Source organism: Oratosquilla oratoria, chromosome 36 (assembly GCF_046742065.1).
Source record: "Oratosquilla oratoria isolate Oo_2021 chromosome 36, ASM4674206v1, whole genome shotgun sequence".
Taxonomy (NCBI): Eukaryota; Metazoa; Arthropoda; class Malacostraca; order Stomatopoda; family Squillidae; genus Oratosquilla; species Oratosquilla oratoria.
In genome coordinates this window covers 41213243-41230324 of record NC_134812.1, presented here as the reverse complement: position 1 = coordinate 41230324, position 17082 = coordinate 41213243, and the positions used below count along the sequence as shown (strand labels likewise).

Here is a 17082-nt window from a genome sequence, read left to right as displayed (position 1 = left end):
ATTAGTTAATTAATTAGTAAATTGATAAACCAATTACTAAATGAATAAATAAACAAGTAAATCAACAAATATTTCGTCTCCTTCTCCTCCTCTTTCAGTTCGACATCCATCCAATGATCCTGACGGTGGCCATGGACATGAAGGAAAAGTTCCGACTTCCCCTCGTCGTCATGTCAGGATTCACCCGTAAGTACCGCCTCTCCACCCTCCTCCTCTCCTCCTCTTCCTCCTCCTCCTCCTTCAACAGGGTCGTGGTAGGAGGGAGGGATGGAGAGAGGAAGCCTTCTTCTTTTACTTCTCCTCCTCATCTCCCTCCGCCTCTTCCTCTTCCTTCTCATCTTCTTCCTATTTCCCATTTCCTTATCATCATCGTCATATTCATCTTCATCATCATTTTTCTTTTCCTCATCCTCATCCTATCCATATTCTCATCTTTAATTCATCCTGTTCTTTGCTTTCCTCCTTTGTCCCCTTCCTCATCTTCCTCCTTCTCTTCATCCTCTTCCTCTTCCTCTTCCTCTTCTTCTTCTTTCTTGTCCTCTTCCTTCTCCACCTTATCTTTCATCTCTTCCGCTCTTCCTATCTATTTCCTGCCCCCCAACCGTCTTCCCCTCCCTCCTTCTTCATATTCTCGTCCTCTGCCACCACATCTGCCTTTACCTCCTCCTCCTCCGCCTCCTCCTCTGCCTCTCTGCACAATGTGTCTGTCATCTGTCGTAGTTCGATGCTTCCCCGTTGTCATGACAACATCGAACTCGCTACGACCACGCCCCCCAATCCAGCCGATACCAAGATCCCTTTAGTTTATTTCCGCACTGACCAACGTTGCAAATGATTTTACGTCATTTATGTTATACACTATCGTATCAATAGTTTTGCCATATAATTATGTCGATCTAAAAACTTTTGTCATTGTTGTATTATCCAGAAATTACAAGTGAATAGATAATAGCCATTTCTCCCACCTTATGATGGGTTGGCCTAGTCAAAGCAGGCTTTATCTAATAAGATCTCATTTTCTTTTGTATGAACCTACCTTGGCTTCAAATTATCTAAAAATCATAAAAACAAAAGTATTCAGCTACCGTATTGTTTTTTTCTCTCCCCGTCTTCCTTCTTCTCCCCCTCTCCCACCTTACCCCTTCCCCGTCACCTCTCTTTCCCCCCTCCCCTTTCTCCTCCTCTCCCCCTGTCCCCCCTCTTCCCCTGTCCCCCCTCTCCTCTTGTTCCCACCTCCTCCCCTCCCTTCCCCTACCCCCATATCCCCGTCATTCTTCCTGGCACTCTTTTTCTTTCTTTTTTCTTTAAGTTGGTGGAGGCCTATCGGTCACCGTGGCCGCTGTGGCCTACTCGCTATACGGGAATGCCGTCACCATCAACCTGCTCAACACGTTGGCCAGCGGCCCGCTCCTCTACACCATCATGGCCATCATCACGGTCCAGGTGTGACTGTCTTTGGAACAACTTCCTAATGATGCAATCACATGTAACACAACTTGAAGATACATTTCTTTTATTAACCCTGGACATGTTCAATACATTCTTGTGCTTATCCTCTTCCTCCTCCTCCTCCTCCTCCTCCTCCTCCTCCAGGTGCTGATCTGCCTTGTCCTCGGCATTAACACGCTCTTCCAGGACCTCGAGGACAACCTTAACATTCCCAACGGTGAGTTTATTTTTTATTTTTGTCTTGTTTCACACGTATCGACCTTTCGCCGTGCGCCGTCATCGACACGACGTTGTGCTCTCAAATAATCATTGGTGTTCATGGATGCTTTTACACGTCACGACCACGGCCACGTGTAAAAGCGTCCATGGGCTCCCTTGGTTATTTGAGAGCACGACGTCGTGCCGTGGACGGCGCACGTCGAAAAGTCGATACGTGTGAAACGAGCCTAAGGGTGGGTAGGTTCGAGTTGACTCTTCTTGACTACTACTCACCATTTTGACCACGCCCACTCACGATCATGACCAAGCCCATTCACCCTTATGATCACGCCCTCCCACCATTTTTACCACGCCCACTCAGGATTTTGACCACAACTATTATCGACCACGCCCACACTCGACCACATCCACGCCCACTGACGACCATTGTCGCTCACTCACGCCCATTCACGCCCTCAGAGTTCGGCTGGCGCCGCGTCGTCCTCAGGACCTTCGTGATGCTTCTAGTCCTCTTCGTGTGCGAGTCCATCCCACATTTGGGCGTCGCTATCGAGCTCGTGGGCGGTCTCCTCGTCACGCCATTCATATTCATCTTCCCTCCCATCTTCCACCTCCTCATAAAGGTATGTACGTGTGTGGTTATATATATATTGTATATATATATATATATATATATATATATATGTATATATATATATTGTATATATATATATATATACATATACATATATCTATACATATATATATATATATGTATATATATATAATATATATATATATATATATATATATATATATATATATATATGTATCACGTTAAAACCACTGTTGGAGTAGAAAAGACTGGACACGGGGAATCTATATATTTCGATTGCAAACTGCAATCCTCTTCAGAAGAGGATTGCAGTTTGCAATCGAAATATATAGATTCCCCGTCTCCAGTCTTTTCTACTCCAACAGCGGTTTTATCGTGATTGACAAATGTGTGATTACATTTTCCACCTGTAATATATATATATATATATATATATATATATATATACAGTATATATATATATATATATATATATATATATATATATATATCACTATAAAGTAATGTCGTAGCACATTGATAAAATAAACTTTTTATCCCACAGTCGGAAAAAGAAGACACTAATGTCGAACGTTCTGTATATTTCGATCACTAACTGTGACCCTCTTCAGCAGAATAAATACATAGTGGAAGGCATAAGCTTATATACAAAAATGTGAGGTGGAAAAGGAACAAGCCTAGGTTACGTGACCGATGCTCCGCAGGTCGCGTGGGGTTTTGTGACCTTGGATGTCACAAAAGGTCACAAAACCCCACGCGACCTGCGGAGCATCGGTCACGTAACCTGACCTTGTTCCTTTTCCACCTCACATTTTTGTATATAAGCATATGCCTTCCACTATGTATTCATTCTGCTGAAGAGGGTCACAGTTAGCGATCGAAATATACAGAACATTCGACATTAGTGTCTTCTTTTTCCGACTGTGGGATAAAAAAATTATATATATGTATATCTATATATTGAATATACATATATATATATATATATATATATATATATATATATCGTATACTTAGGGCGCAGGTTCTCCTTAATACACACTGGTGTTCAACTCAGTATATATATATATATATATATATATATATATATATATATATATATATATATATATATATATATACATATATATATACATATATACATATATATTAATATATATACATACATATATATATATATATGTACATATGTATATATATACATATAGATATATATATATATACATATATATGTATATATATATATATGTATATATATATATATATATATATATATATATATATATATATATATATATATATATATATTCCAATTATGCAGAAAAACCACTAGGGAAATAACAGAAAGGAGACCGATCTCTTTAGTCTATCCACTTTCAAGGTACAACTACAGAAAAGAAACAAGTATATATACTCAGAGGGTAGGGTGGATCTCTCTCCAATTTGAACAATCCATGACTTAGATTTAAATCATTATCAAATGTATCCTTGATCAGACGGGGCTCTATGATATTTCTATCCAAATATGAATTACTCTTGACAATAACTTTAGCTTCCCCCCAATTAATACAATGGTTGAAATCCCTAAGATGAACAAAACGAAACGACTGGCTAGTCTTCCAACAAGTGTTTTTGTGTCATTATGACATTTGGAAATAGAATCTCTTACTGGGATTTCCAAATGTCATAATGACACAAAAACACTTGTCGGAAGACTAGCCTCCATAAAGGATTTGATGAAATACAGTACATACCATGTTTCTCCCGGGAGCCCTCGACGGAACGATTAGTCCGTGAACTAAGTCGTTTCGTTTTGTAGGGTCGTGGTGACGACCCTACAAATGGTTTAAAGTCGAATATCCGCTCCTAAAGCCTGTCTGTTCTCTCGGTTGGTTTCCTTCTAAAACTTGACTTTGTCTATTTGTAAGGATCTTGGAGAATACTTTATATACATTTGATAGCAAGTTAATCGGTCGATAGTTACTAAAGTCCTTCTGGTCTCCTTTTTTATGAACCAAAATCACTATAGATTGCACCACGATTCAGGAACACTTTTTTGACGTAAGCACTGAGTGTACAACTGAGCCAACCTAATATGAACTTCTTTCCCTGCATCTTTCAACAGATCTTTCGATAAGCTGTCTTCCCCAGGTGTTTTCCTCGTTATATATTTTTAGAGCAAATTCTATTTCTCCTTTGTAATCTCTGGTACACTACTAACGTCTACACATGAATTTACTGACTCAACTACGGTCTTCGACGAGTAAAGCTCTCAGTAAATTCTTGTACTCTTTTTACCATTCTGTCTCTACATTCAATGATTTTTCCATTCCTATCTTTCAAACATATCATTTGCTGTCTTCCTAAAGCATGTCTGCGCTCGGTCCCTTTAATACTTTTACCTTTACGAATAGTTTCTTCTATTTCATCCATGTTTCTCCTTCTTTTCTCTGATCTTTGCCTTTTGTTGATAAGCTTGTTTAGTTCTACTCTTTCTATTTCGTCTCTCCTGCTTTCTGCCTGGTCCTTCTTCTTTTATTTAGGTCAGTTGTAGCTTTGGAGTATTTGTTTTCTCTATTACTTTTTATACTTCCTACTTTTTCTGCCGATTCCCTAATGATATTCACTAAATTTAAATTCATATCTTCGACGGTGTCCTCGTTTGTTCTTAGAGTTTCGAATCTATTTTTAATTTCAAACTGAAATTTCTTTTTATTATCCTTAATCTTTGCAAGGCTGGTTTTCTTTTTTAAAACTAGTTTATTTCTCTTGGCTCTGAAATTGAATTTGGCTGTGCAACCTACCATTCTATGGTCACTACATATGTTGACTTTATTTATCACTGTAACATTGCTAACGCTCTTCCTCTCATCTCATGATATTAAGTCTAATTCGTTCTTTGTTGTTCCATTTAGACTTTCTAGGTCCATTTGCGACCTACACGATTTTGGAAGAAAGTGTTCATTATCTTCATTTTGTAGTTCTCTGGAAAATTGACTAACATCTCGCCTCTGCCATTCCTTTCACCTACTCCAAACTTCCCAATGCAGGACTCATCTCCCATCTTCTTTCCCCCTTTAGCATTAAAGTCTCCTATTACCAACGTGTACTTACTTCTTTCTTGACCTATTACCTGATTTGAATCATCATAGAAGGACTCAATTTCATCGTCTGAACTCTGTGAAGTTGGTGCATAAACCTGAACTATTTTTAGAGTGTACCCTTTACAAAGCCTAATCACAATCTAAGCTACCCTGTCTGAAAAACTACTGAACTTGACTACGTTACCAGCAACTTCTCGATTTATCAAGAATCAAACTCCACTAGATCTTTCTTTGTCCTTACCTCTACAGTAGAACAGGTGGTGACCATCTTGTAATTGTATTAGCTTTTCTTCCGTTCTTCGGACTTCGCTCAGTCCTACGATGTCCCACTTGATGTTGTCTAGTTCTTCCATTAAACTCTCCAGCCTGTGATCTTCTGAGAGAGTTCTTACGTTGTAAGTATTGATCTTCATTTACTTCAGGTTGTTTAATGTCCAATATTTGGATCTGCTTGGACAGTGCTTACTCACATTCGGTGGCACACTGCCCGTATGCACACGAGGTAATGCGGTTGGACCTTTAGGAGACGACGATCCAACAGGAACGCCCGGTTTTGTTTTGATTGTACTATTCATGTTCATGTTTGCTATCAAGGGGTTCTGGAAGTAATCTCACCACCCTGCCAACTGGTTTCTGGCGAGATATTTCTCTGGTGCCACCTTATTCATTGTATTTGGTGAAGCTCTATATCTACAGGGTGCCCAATGGTTCACGCAGCCATTATGAAGGTACCCCATATATCTATGAGGAATTTCCCTGTTTGCCATTAGGGACGTGCCAGTTAGCAGTGGGTCCTGCGACTGTGTGTGTGAGCTGCTCTTTGTCTGATCTTTCTTACAAAACCTGTTCGATATGGGTGACCCTGCAGAGATTTCCTCTCTATCGACATAGCTTTTGTAGTCATTAAGATTCTCAAGCCTATCCACCACGTCCAGGTGTCTATATATATATATATATATATATATATATATATATATGTATATGTATATATATATATATAATATATATATACAATATATATATTATACAATATATATATATGTATATATACATATATATATATATATATATATATATATATATATATATATATATATATATATATATATATGACACACAGGAACCCACAGTCGGAGAAAATAAACTTTGAATAAAGAAGAATCCTATATTTCGGCTATCAACTGTAGCCCTCTTCAGGAAAGTACATAGAGTAGAGTACAGAGTGGACTTATAAGCTACAGAGAGGAAGAGATGTGGACAGATGACCTCACTCAGGCGCGGGGCAAACTGGGGTGGCGGAGGAGGGAGGGGGTGAGGGGGGGGTTGTAATGACCGTACCAGCTTGTTAACTGCCGCGCGTGAAATAATGTCAGGTGTCCACTGCCCTTTAGAAATATTAATATTAGGGCATTCCTCAATTAATGCTGATTCAACTATTTTCCTCCTGAAACTGCAGTGAGACTTGAACACTAATCTGGCCTTACCCCAATCGAAAGAATAATTCTTATTTTTGACATGAAGAAATACAGCCGAGTTTTCTTGCCCATACCTAATTGACCTTTTATGTTCTGCCAATCTAGTGTTCAAGTCTCTCCCGGTTTGACCCAAGTAAACCAAATCACAATCTTTGCAGGGCAAACAATAAACACCAGGTGACTCAACTTCCTTCGTTTTTTGTTGAACGTTCACAATTTGCTTACGCACGGTGTTAGGATAGTCCAGTGGTTCTTAACCTTTTTTGGCAGCGACTCAAAATTTTGCAGAAATCAAGCATCGCGACCCAAGCCTACAAATAAATTTTCTGCTTTGGAGTTTTTATTTAATCATGGTCTGCTTAGAATTCTAAAACTAGGCATCATGTATTTTAATCATTACAGTATATAATTATAATATATTTGTAGTGGGAAAATAATTATTTTCTGCAAACCCTTAGCGACCCAATAAAATGGCTTGGCGACCCAAATTTGGGTCGCGACCCTAGGGTTAAGGACCACTGGGATAGTGATAGGCAATAGTGAGACGTTCATGAGGAAACAACTTAGTAGAAGAACTGATGGTATTATTGAATGGAATTTTTAAAATGTCCTTAAAGGAGCGGTGAAAACTTGAGGGGACAGAAGTTTTAAAATGGTTGGCCCTAGCCTTACTGAGGGCTTGGTCCAGACACCAAGGTGGATACGCCAACTTCTCAAGTTGACATTTGATCCCCTCAATCTCTTGGTCCAGAAATTGAGGACTGCAAATCCTGAAAGCCCTCAAGAAAAGGCCAGAGGCAACACTTTTCTTTATATTGTCAGGGTGATTGCTAAAAAAAATGAAGGTAACTCCCTGAGTGGGTGGGCTTACGGTACACTGTAAAGAACAGATTATCATCAGTTCTTCTTATCAAGATATCCAAGAAAGGGATTTGGTGTCCTTCTTCCCATTCAACTTTAAATTTAAGATTCGGGGTCAATTGGTTCAATTTATCATGGAACACTTCAAATGGGCCCCAACTGTCATCCCACGCCGAAAAGATATCGTCTACGTACCTGAGCCAAATCATTTCGGGCGGTTTGATGCTGGGCAAAAGGGTACACTCAAAATACTCCATGTATAAATTGGCCAAAACAGGAGACAAATTGGAACCCATACTGCAACCGAATTTTTGATGGAAGAATTGGTCTTGAAAGGAAAAAACATTTGAAGAAACACAAAGGCGAACTAAAGCAAGAATTTTGTTGACAGAGAGGGGGAAAGTGTCTTGGTTTCCAAAAAAGTAAGTACATCATCGACATTAATATTCGTAAATAACTAGGAAACATCAAGACTGAGGAGCCTTAAACCCTGAACATTCATATTTTTGATCTTAGAAATAAAATCACATGAATTTGTGATATGAGAGTTAGAAAAATTCCCAACGTACGGGGATAAAATATCCGCTAGCCATTTAGCAAGTTTGCTAGTGCAGGAGCCGCGGTTGGATATGATGGGCCTGAGGGGAATATCTGTTTTATGAATTTTAGGGAGACCATAAAAATATGGGAGCTTAGGGTTGGTAACTTTCAGTTCATTAATGCAATTATCAGTTGTGATGTTACGGACTTGTCTGTTAAACTCGGCGGCTGCGTTCTTGAGGGGATTTTTGGTGAGTTTTTCATAAGTGGCCGAATCGCTAAGCAACTCATAGGCTTTCTTAACATAAACAGACTGATCTAAAATAACAATATTGCCACCTTTATCCGCTTTAGTGATAATGATGTTGTCAAGTTTCTTAAGAGCAGACAGGGCCTCCCTGTGTCTTTTTGGTAGGCCACTTTCATTTTTAAAACATTCGGAAATGCCATTTAATAAAACCCCTTTAATGCAGGCAAGGTCTTTGTCATATTTGTTGTTCGCTAAATATTTGTCAAAACCAACCAAATAGTCCAGAGCATGATTTCGCGCGGCAGTTAACAAACTGGTACGGACATTACAACCCCCCCTCCTCACCCCCTCCCTCCTCCGCCCTGGGAGAATCAACTCAGCGCTCATAGAGGTCGGACGTCTCTTCAAACCAGCTCTCTCAACAAGCTCCAAGGAATCTTCGCCGGCCGGTGGTTGGCTAGGAGATATATCTCCTAGCTGCTGCCGGTCTGGCATGGTCGACCTCTACGTTGACGTCGGCAGGCGGGTTTACACCAAGACAAATACGCACATTTCCCAAGTCACGTAAATCTCTGTTTTCAGAGTAGTGCTTGGAAGAAAAGAGGCACACGCACACGCACACTTGCTCGCTGGCAAAAGCAGAGGCCCAAACCGTCTCACTCAGAACGCTCAATCTGATCGCAGGCTGGTCGACGGAGAGGCTTTGGACACCTCTCTGTCCAACCGGCCCGCAACCTAACGCTGGCCTCTTCGCTGACGCTGGTGAGCGAGTTTACACTTCTGACATATACACACAATTCCCAATCGCGTAATTCTCTGTTTTCAGAGTTGTGATTGGAAGGAAAGAAACCATACAACTTCCGCCCGTCTGCCCCTCCCTCGCACCGCCACTGAATCAACTCTTCTGGAACCCAAACCCAACCTGGGGATAAACAGGCAACGCTCGCCCCACCTGTGGCTCATCAGGTTCGCGCTCGCCAGCGGTGGTGGCGAGGAGTTATCTCCTTTGCCGCTGCCGGTCTGGTTACGGACCGATCTCTTCGTTGACGTCGGCAGGCGGGTTTACACCGCCCGTCTGCCCCCCCCCCCTCGCACCGCCACTGGATCAACTCTACAGGACTTCAAACCCAACCTGGGGAAAAACAGGCAACGCTCGCCCCACCTGTGGCTTATCAGGACCGCCCTCTACACGCGGGAAGTGAACTCAACTCACTTCCCGTAAGATACACACATACACCTCTCACGAACAGTGCCACAACACACGCACAAACATCTACACTTACTTTTTCTTCGACTAAAATTCGCTTCCTTTCTAACTTTCTCTTCTACTACATCTTCTCATTTCAGTTTACCTCCCACTAAAGATTTTTCCGTTTTTCCACCTTTCTCTACTACTACGCCTCCTACCTTTTTCTAAACTTTCGTTGGTGATCCTAATCCTAACCCCGGCGTCAGCTATGCCCTCCAAGCTCCCGGTCCATTTCTCCCGAGCCACGACCACCAATAAACCCCTAATCGCTCGCAATTCGCCCGGTGGCAATAGCCCTCTTTTATACGCTACTATCTTTTCATTTTCTTACAGACATTCTTCCCCTCCCACAAAAACCGATCCCGCGCAAGCGAGGTGGTCTTTCCTTGAGATTCAGATTCAGATTCAGTACTTTCCTGAAGAGGGCTACAGTTGATAGCCGAAATATAGGATTCTTCTTTATTCAAAGTTTATTTTCTCCGACTGTGGGTTCCTGTGTGCCATTTACAAATGTGCTACTACATTTCTGTTTATATATATATATATATATATATATATATATATATATATGTGTGTGTGTGTGTGTGTGTGTGTGTGTGTGTGTGTGTGTGTGTGTGTGTGTGTGTGTGTGTATTCATAGTGAATATGAGCAGGAGGTTTTTCCTAAAGCATACTTCATTAAAGAGAATGGCAAGCTTGTTATGACAAAGCTTCTTGTTGTATTTTTCTCTCTTTGTTAAAGTAGTCTTGCGTTCTGTAGGCAGTAACCTTAATATATCTACGTATGTCATGTTGTGAGGTAGCAGACATAATATATAAATAACCAGAATGCGTTTTAACACCCCCATGTGCTTCTTCAGTGACATGTGAGAATCTAAACTAAAGGCTCAGCTGTTTTATGAAGATCATATACTCGGATGGGGGATTTTGGAGGGTCGTCATTGGTTGGCGTCATCAGTTTCCTGATGCCCTATTGGTTGGCGTACATCGGTATTCATTGTCTTGTTTTCTATGAAAAATTATCTCCTAACACTCGGTAGGATTTTTAAGTCCTTGAGCTGGACATTCATTTTCGAGGATAGACTCTTAATGTACAAAATCCTCTAGGATTGGTAATCGCCGTAGGCCTTTATTGCAAACTATAGTTTCCGTATTCTGCGCCAGTTTGATGGACTTTGCTATGGTGATTTTTAGGTTCTCCTAAGGTTGGGTGGTACGACATTGTGAGAGCCTCATGGTGGTCATACCGATATAGGTAGTAGGATGGGTTGCACAGTCCCTATGTTTGTATGTGTACCCATATACAACATGAAATTTTTTAAGCTCATCGACGGTCTGCTTGGTGTTGTTCCTTAGGAGTAGGTTCGAGATTTTTCTGTTCTGATAAAACGAGTAAATGATCAAGTTAATTCTGATGCTGGCTTTAGTGGACTGTTTCTCTCTTTATAATTATCATTACCATCCTCCTTGTATGCAGAGGAGAAGAAAGATTTGCAGTAGATGTTGATAACGTTCTGCAATGGTTTGTCTGATACATTCGCTGTTTTATAATCCTGGTACCAATTTTCCATGATTTTATTCGTCATTTTTTCACCATCTTTATTGCTAAATTCGTTGTTAACAATGACCTGCGAAGCCCTTTCCAACTTTAGGTGCACATTTTTCCAGTTATTACAATGGCTAAGGGATCTTTGTACATATGCATTAGTTGTAAAGTTCTTATACCTTTGAGGGCATTCACTCAGTCCATTAAGGCAATGTTCGGAGTTACTGGCTTTGGTGAAAACTGCTGAAGTGTGGAAAGATCCTTCTCCCTGTCTCACTTGGACATCAAGGAAAGGGAGAGATCTATTTTCACTATTTTCGGTGGTGAAGTTGTGAACTGAGGCTTCAATGAGTAGCTGTTATAGGGCACTATTTTCTGCTTTTACAAAAAACAAAAATCGTCTATATATCGACATATATATAAACATATATGTATATGTATACATACATATATATATATATATATATATGTATATACATATATATATACATATATATATGTATATATATATATATATATATATGTATAAAGATATTCTGACAGGTTGACGTAAGCGGAGTAGGAAACACAGGAATAAACTCAAGACTAAGACTAATGTGTTTCCTACTCCATATATATATATATATATATATATATATATATATATATATATATATATAAGGTGACAAAAAGAAACCAAATAACTATAGGCCTATAAGTTTGACTTCAATCGTAGGAAAAATAATGGAAACTATCATCAGAGATGCTATGGAACATCACTTAGAAAGTAACCGTTTGATAAATGATAGCCAGCATGGTTTCAGATGGAAACCTTCTTGCGTGACTAACTTACTCGAATTCTACAACACAGTTATCTCGAATTATGACAAAAGAAACAATATAGATTTAACATATCTAGACTTTGCAAAAGCTTTTGATACCGTCCCACACGAAAGACTACTTACTAAATTAGCTTTGCATGGAATAAGTGGTAGCCTATTAGGTTGGACTAGTAATTGGTTGAATGGTCGAAAACAGAGAGTTGTTTTAAATGGAAAAACTTCTGGATGGAAAAGTGTTGCAAGTGGAGTTCCTCAGGGTTCCGTTCTTGGGCCACTTCTATTCATAGTATATATAAATGATATAGACTATGGACTAAAATCTACTGTTTCCAAATTTGCTGATGATACAAAAATGTGCGGAGTGGCAAATGATCACTCAAACCAATTAGATATTCAAGAAGATTTAGATAAATTACAGCAATGGTCTGAGAAGTGGCTAATGAAATTTAACACAAGTAAATGCAAGGTAATGCACATAGGTAAAAATAACAGTAAGTACGATTACAAGTTATTTGGAAATTCGTTAACAAAAGTGGATAGTGAAAAAGATCTCGGCGTAATTATCAGTAACGACCTCAAATCATCCAAGCAGTGTATTTCAGCCTCTGAGAAAGCAAATAAGATTCTAGGACTCATTGCGCGATCTTTTGATTTCAAAAGTCCATCCCTCATTAACAAGCTATATAAATCGTTAGTTCGTCCACATTTGGAATATGCTGTTTCCGTATGATCAGCGAATCTCATTAAAGACATTGACAGATTGGAAAGAGTACAACGGCGAGCCACAAAACTGATTCCAAATATCAAAAATAAATCATACAAAAATCGACTAAAACATATGAATCTGTTTTCTCTAAAAAAGCGTAGACTCAGAGGTGACTTGATACAGGTCTTTAAAATTCTAAAGGGAATTGACAACATCAAAAGTGACCAAATTTTTACATTGAATGAGAATCAGACAAGAAACAATGGTCTCAAACTGTCCGGAAATAGATTCAATTTGGAAGTAGGTAGAAACAACCTTGCCAACCGTGTAGTTAATGAATGGAATAAACTTCCTGCACAGGTAGTGCAATGTAGTTCAGTTCGAAGCTTTAAGAATCATTTAGATAAATACCTAAGTAAGATGCTGTAATGATTATAATTTATCTTATATTATTTGTTTTTGTTTTGTTATCATTTGTCTGTCTGATTTTTATTTATTATTAGTTATATGTCAATTTATTATTATTTACTATTTACCTGTTTGTTTATTATTTTAACTATACCTATGCATTTATTTATGTATTTTATTTGTTATTTACATTATCATAGTTTTTATTTATTATTTTATCATTAATATGATTTTTTTTTCGCATCCGAACTAGATATGGATCAAAAGGTCTCCTGTCGGTATGCTCCGCCTTTGTAATCCTTTGTAATATTATATGTATATATATTTATATGTATATATTACATATTATATATATATGTATATATATGTATATATATATACATATATATATGTATACATATGTATATAATTATACATTATATGTGTATATATATATATATATATGTATACATATGTATATGATTATACATTATATATATGTATATATATATATATATGAATATATATATGTATATATATATATATATGTATATATATACATACATTTATATATATATATATATATATATATATATATATATATATTTCAACAACCACAATGCACTTTAGTTCTAAGCCATCAACATCGGGAGACCCAATGGAGGCCGACATGTAGAAATTGAAATGCGGTACTGCCAAGGACAATTTCTGCATGTCAGCCTCCATTGGGTCTCCCGATGTTGATGGCTTAGAATAAAATGCATTGTGATTGCTAAAATGTATCTCTAATCACTGGAACCCATTCAGTGTTGTACATATATATATATATATATATATATATATATATATATATATATATACATATATGTATATATATATATGTATTGTTATGCCAAGACTTCCCAGGGCACGATGATCCCCGAGTATTCTAATTGAGGGCCCCAATATGGCGTAACAAAGTCCGAATTATGAGAGAGGACTTGGGCCCTTAAGTTATGTGTAATTATCAGTCAACTGTTTCTTAAGAGCATTCCACTATATTGTTTCAAATAAAGAGCAACAAAGGAAAATAGATTTAATTATAAATGAAAGCTTAAGCATGACAGAACAATTCCAATTTAGAATAAGATGCTGCCGGCGAATGAGAATTGAAACATGGAAAAGCCGGCAGCTTTTAACAAGAGTATTAAAGAAAATAAAGATCTTTGCACAAGTATAACCATTACCATATAGACATAGACACACACGGAATAATATAATCAAAGTTAATTTACTCACTAGAGACCTAACTGCACTGGAACTAAAAATGTTTAATCTTACTTGACACAGGGTATTCTCACCAGTTCTTACTAGCTCGGTCCCTCCAGACAACTCAAACTAACTCACCTGGCCGACCGCCCACGTCACCTTCGGCCACCAATAAAGCAAAACTAAAGGCATTCACATTCTTTGTTACAAGATACAAATTTATATCTGACTGTACATGACGATTACATATAATTATTCATGTACTAGTGCGTTTAAGCATTCACATTACACCACCATACAAGGAATACATTCATCGTACCTTTGAACAACGTATCACCTAGCAGACGACAGTAGTCGTTGAAGGCGAACGGACAATAAACTTGCATAGTACATGGTTTCATACATAATACATATTTTCATACATAGTACATAATACATACACAATACATAATTTACATAATACATAGTTTATCATAGCAAAAAATGCACTCTTGCATAACAGTATGTATATATATATATATATATATATATATATATATATATATATATATATATATACATATCATACAATCCATGACCGTCGCGCAGAGGATTCGAACCACCGCCTATAGACCCAAGAGAGTCCACAGCACCCGCCTTTGACCACTCGACCACAGACGACCACAGACTTTTCGAATCCTCTGCGCGACGGTCATGGATTGTATGATTGATGTCGCTGTCCACTAGCGAATTATTCAAATATATACATATATATATTTATATGTATATATATATATATATATATATGTGTGTGTGTGTGTGTGTGTGTGTGTGTGTGTGTGTGTGTGTGTGTGTGTGTGTGTGTGTGTGTGTGTGTGTGTGTGTGAGTGTGTGTGTGTGTTTGTGTGTGTGTGTGTATGTGTGTGTGTGTACTATATATTGTTACGGTGTTGATAGTGTTAAACCAGTTCCGTAACCATGGCATCAGATTCCTGATAAAACAATTGCAGGTAGCACAATTTGAAGATATTAGAAAAAATAATATTGAATAAATTAATAAATGAAATCAGTGCCTCCATTCATTTATTTTCCCTTCTTTCCTTTTAGTACCGCGCCTTCGGGAGGGTCGAGGTCAAGGACCTCGTCCTCGGGTCGGAGGTGGTGGCCCTCGGGATCGCCGGCTGCATCGCGGCGACCGCCGAGGGCTTCATCCAAGTCAGTCGCCTGGGAAGCCTGGCCCCGCCCTGCTACATCAACTCCACGGTCAGCGTCCCCTCCACTCCTGTGCCCCCCTAGGGAGGCGACCCCTTCCCCTTCCTCCCTCCCTCCTCCCCCCTGCAGAAGGAGAAGAACGGGAAGGAGTTATCGCCTTCAAGGGAAAAAAAGGGAGGAGGAAGAAGAAGAGGAGGATGAGAAGGAAGAGGAAGAGGGTTTTGATTTCCCCTTCTCATTCTTCCCTTCTCCGAACCATGTGCCTTTTGGAATTTCTCCTCAAGATGTAGGGGATTTTGGACTTGGTGGTGTACATAAAGTTGGTAAATACGCATGATTGTAAAGTACTGTTTTTTTTTTTTTTTTTTTTTTTTTGGGGGGGGGTGAAAGGAAATGTGGAGTGAGAGGGGAGGATATAAAATCGAGGGAAAGGTAGAACGCACCAGGTCCTTCGTGTGGACTTCATCGAGTTCTCGAGGACCTGCCTGAAGGAGATACCATTTAAATCGAGGACGTGCCTGATGAAGATTTCATCAAACTGGAGGACCTGCCTGAAGCGAGGGTGATACTTTCTGCACATGTCATAATTTTTTTTATTCCATTTTGGATTAATCATTGTAGATTTCAAACAACTACTGTTGATAATATAATTTCGAATGAAATCAGATCTTTTTTAATCTACCCCCACCATAGATCTTCGGCTAAAGAAAAGTCTGGTATTACCTAAAAAAAAAAAAAAGATAAACGCTATAGCTGATGGAGACAGTCTAGTGTAAAACATAGATAAAAAGAAAAAGAAAATAAAAATAAAATAAGAAATATTATATCACCTCCCAGTAATGCTGTTAATGAAATAAATTCCTTCTGCTGAATTCAATCAGCCTGACGTTAGCCAGAATAAAATCTGCAAATTTCATCACAGTGCTTAAAGGGGACAATCCTTTAGCCGCCATATCCTACTGCCAGCCGAGTTTATCTATTCATTTATTTACTTATTTATCATTGCAGTGTCACACACACAGACACACACTTATACCCAAACACACACGCAGATACACACTTTCACGACCCACCTATGGGCCAGGCTAGTCGCAAAAAAAAAAAAAATAAATAAATAAATAAAGCCGTGCACAGTTCGGACAAGTGACAGAGTTCAGGCAGGATAATTAAACTCTTTGTTAAAAATGAATATTATTTACATGACTAAAAATAACGCATACAATATAAATGGACTTAGAATAAGAAAGAATAGCAATAAATGTTACATGAATTATAAATGCATAATTACCAAGTAGAGTAGCTGGGTGTACGCTTGTATGCAGCACGTAAGAACGGGTGGGCGAAATGATGTCTTGATTATGGTGTACGCAAGTCTTGGTTCTGGTTGCTAGAAGTCACACCAACGGAAAGTCGTTTGAGCAGACTCTCGGGAACAAATGGG

General features: G+C 38.6%; 1 protein-coding gene across 3 annotated transcripts in view; it reads left to right on the top strand.

Moving 5' to 3' along the window:
- The window catches only part of LOC143018980 (uncharacterized), a 53994-nt gene extending 37691 nt beyond the window's left edge, over positions 1-16303 (top strand). For all 3 annotated transcript variants that reach the window (XM_076174657.1, XM_076174658.1, XM_076174659.1), the window contains exons 9-13: positions 99-186; positions 1310-1443; positions 1594-1666; positions 2128-2291; positions 15537-16303. In XM_076174657.1, the coding sequence (XP_076030772.1) occupies positions 99-186; positions 1310-1443; positions 1594-1666; positions 2128-2291; positions 15537-15725 (648 nt within the window). In that variant the 3' untranslated portion in view covers positions 15726-16303. The remainder of the gene's footprint in view (positions 1-98; positions 187-1309; positions 1444-1593; positions 1667-2127; positions 2292-15536) is intronic.
- Positions 16304-17082: the final 779 nt, after the last annotated feature.